The sequence below is a fragment of the Cryptosporidium hominis genome (assembly GCF_000006425.1).
Source record: "Cryptosporidium hominis TU502 chromosome 8 CHRO018139, whole genome shotgun sequence".
NCBI classification, from domain to species: domain Eukaryota; phylum Apicomplexa; class Conoidasida; order Eucoccidiorida; family Cryptosporidiidae; genus Cryptosporidium; species Cryptosporidium hominis.
Genome location: NW_666845.1, coordinates 1 through 2,292, shown reverse-complemented (window position 1 = coordinate 2,292; position 2,292 = coordinate 1). Strand labels below are relative to the sequence as shown.

The window sequence follows — 2,292 nt, the reverse complement described above, 5'->3', positions numbered from 1 at the left end:
GAAAATAAATGGTGTAACTTCATATTAAAAAATGATTAAATAATCCTTAAATAAGGAACCTAATCAAAATCTAATTGCTAAGTCCTGATAAATCTATACATATATGTTAAAATCTTCAAACCTTTAATACTAGTTATCCAATATAAATATAAAAAAAAAAAACAGGTAACATCATATGATTATACCCTTATCTAAATCAAATTCACATATACTGTATACAAAATACCATCATCATTAGCTCTGTTTCTTTGGTCAAAGTCTCTTTTCTACAAACTTTCATATTTATTATTCTTGTTCAAAACTTTCAATAGACTCCACGCAATAAACATTTTAGACCAGTAAACCGTACTTTAACGAAGACTCAACAATATTACAGATCTGAAGACTAATTCAGAATACAATCCAATATAAAATACTAATTTACTTATATTTGTGGAATCCTATTGCTTCTGCTCTTTCACGGAAGCATTGTCTGCAAATGTTCAGTGAATACTTTCTAATTAAGCCATGATGATTGTAACAGACACGGCAACATCTGCTGCCTTGACCGTAAGTCTTTGGATGTGAATTGTAAACCTTGCTGTAGCCCATTCTTAAATTAATGTAAGTTTTGTTTTAATTAATTAAAACTCCCTTGTGACATTTGCTCTTTTTTTTTCAAAATATACAACCTTTAATTTACCGCCTGTTTTTTTTAATAATTTATTTATTGCTTTGTATATTACATTTATTACCTTACTACTTTTTTATTTTATATCATTTATTATTCCTTAATTATTCATTCTGACCTAATTCCGTCTCAAACTCGTGTCTTAAAATGTTCCCGCCTAAGCCCTATAACTGGTGTAATAAATTTAAAATAAAATAAACGATATTAATTCTTGAACATTTCTCAGGAAAAAAAAAAAGAAATTTTAATTAAATATAACATGTTTTATATTCTTAATAAAAATATTAAATTAGATTTAAGAGTAAATAAATATGGCGCCATATTCTCTCAAATTTATTTTTTTTTCCCATGTAATTTATTTATTATTTTTCCTTCCCCACTTTCTAATTAATTGCAATTGAGTTTTATATTCCTTTTTTTTTTGCCCCCCACCCATCATTCAACATTGAATTTTACTTCTTGAAATAATTCATTCAATTATTTATTATTATTTTATTTAAAGAAAGAAAAAGAAGAATACTCAAAGATCGTATATATTAATATATTATACATAATATTATTAATTATAAACCAAGACTAACCTAATTATCCATTTATATATATATATTTTTAAAATTTTCAATCTTATCTCTTCCCCTCTTCTTCATCTTAATTCAATATTATACCCAATATTGAAAATATATTTATATTCATAATTATTATTTATTAATCATACTTGATTTAAAAAGAAAAAAAAAAGATACATATAAATACATATGTATCTTTTCTTTTAAAGTAATTATGTTCAGGTTCTTTCTACTTATCAGCAGACAAGGCAAAACTAGATTGGAAAAATGGTATTCATCTTATCAACAATCAGAACGTAAAAGATTTATCAAAGAAGTTACGCAAATGATCATTAATAGACAAGGTAAATTATGTAATTTTATCGATTGGAAAGGGCACACACTTGTTGTTAAAAGATATGCAAGCCTTTATTTTGTTGCTTGTATTGATAAAAATGATAATGAACTTCTTGCTCTTGAAATTATACATCATTATGTTGAAGTACTTGATCGATATTTTGGAAATGTTTGTGAACTTGATCTTATATTCAATTTCCACAAAGCTTATTTTATTCTGGATGAAATTATTCTTGCTGGTGAAATTGAAGAAAGCAGTAAAAAAGCTGCATTAAGAGTTATTTCTACACAAGATTCCATGATGGATGAAAATAAAGATCATGGTAATATTATATTAAATGGAAGTTCTGTTGGAGTTAGTATTTCCACACCTAATATTGCTTTATCAGCTGTTAATGCTGCTAAAAGAGCTGGTGCTCTATTTTAATAATATTTTCTATATTCTTGATGTATCATATAAATTAAATAATACCAAATGTTCAATAACTTCTGTTCTTATATCTCCCTCACTCCATAATGATCCTGATAATTTATTTACTATACCCTTAGCTATACACATTGATAAAGTTTCAATATATCCTGGAAATGATAATGATTTTGGATATTTGTAAGTAACTGGTAATTCTTTTGGTAAATATTCTTCTCTAGATGATAATACTTTCTCTACAACCTTATGCATTTCATTACCACTTATATGGCCAGGTATTATACCTATATTTG

At 25.8% G+C, this 2,292-nt stretch overlaps 2 protein-coding genes across 2 annotated transcripts; one reads left to right on the top strand and one right to left on the bottom strand.

The window, feature by feature from the left end:
• Positions 1-1,450: 1,450 nt before the first annotated feature.
• On the top strand, positions 1,451-1,999 carry Chro.80465 (clathrin assembly protein AP19). The annotated part of the gene is made up of 1 exon (XM_660180.1): positions 1,451-1,999. One exon carries the CDS (start codon positions 1,451-1,453, stop codon positions 1,997-1,999), a length of 549 nt encoding a protein of 182 aa, XP_665272.1.
• Positions 2,000-2,008: 9 nt separating this feature from the next.
• Chro.80464 (hypothetical protein) lies at positions 2,009-2,251 on the bottom strand. Its single annotated transcript, XM_660179.1, has 1 exon — positions 2,009-2,251. One exon carries the CDS (start codon positions 2,249-2,251, stop codon positions 2,009-2,011), a length of 243 nt encoding a protein of 80 aa, XP_665271.1.
• Between the last annotated feature and the right edge of the window lie 41 nt (positions 2,252-2,292).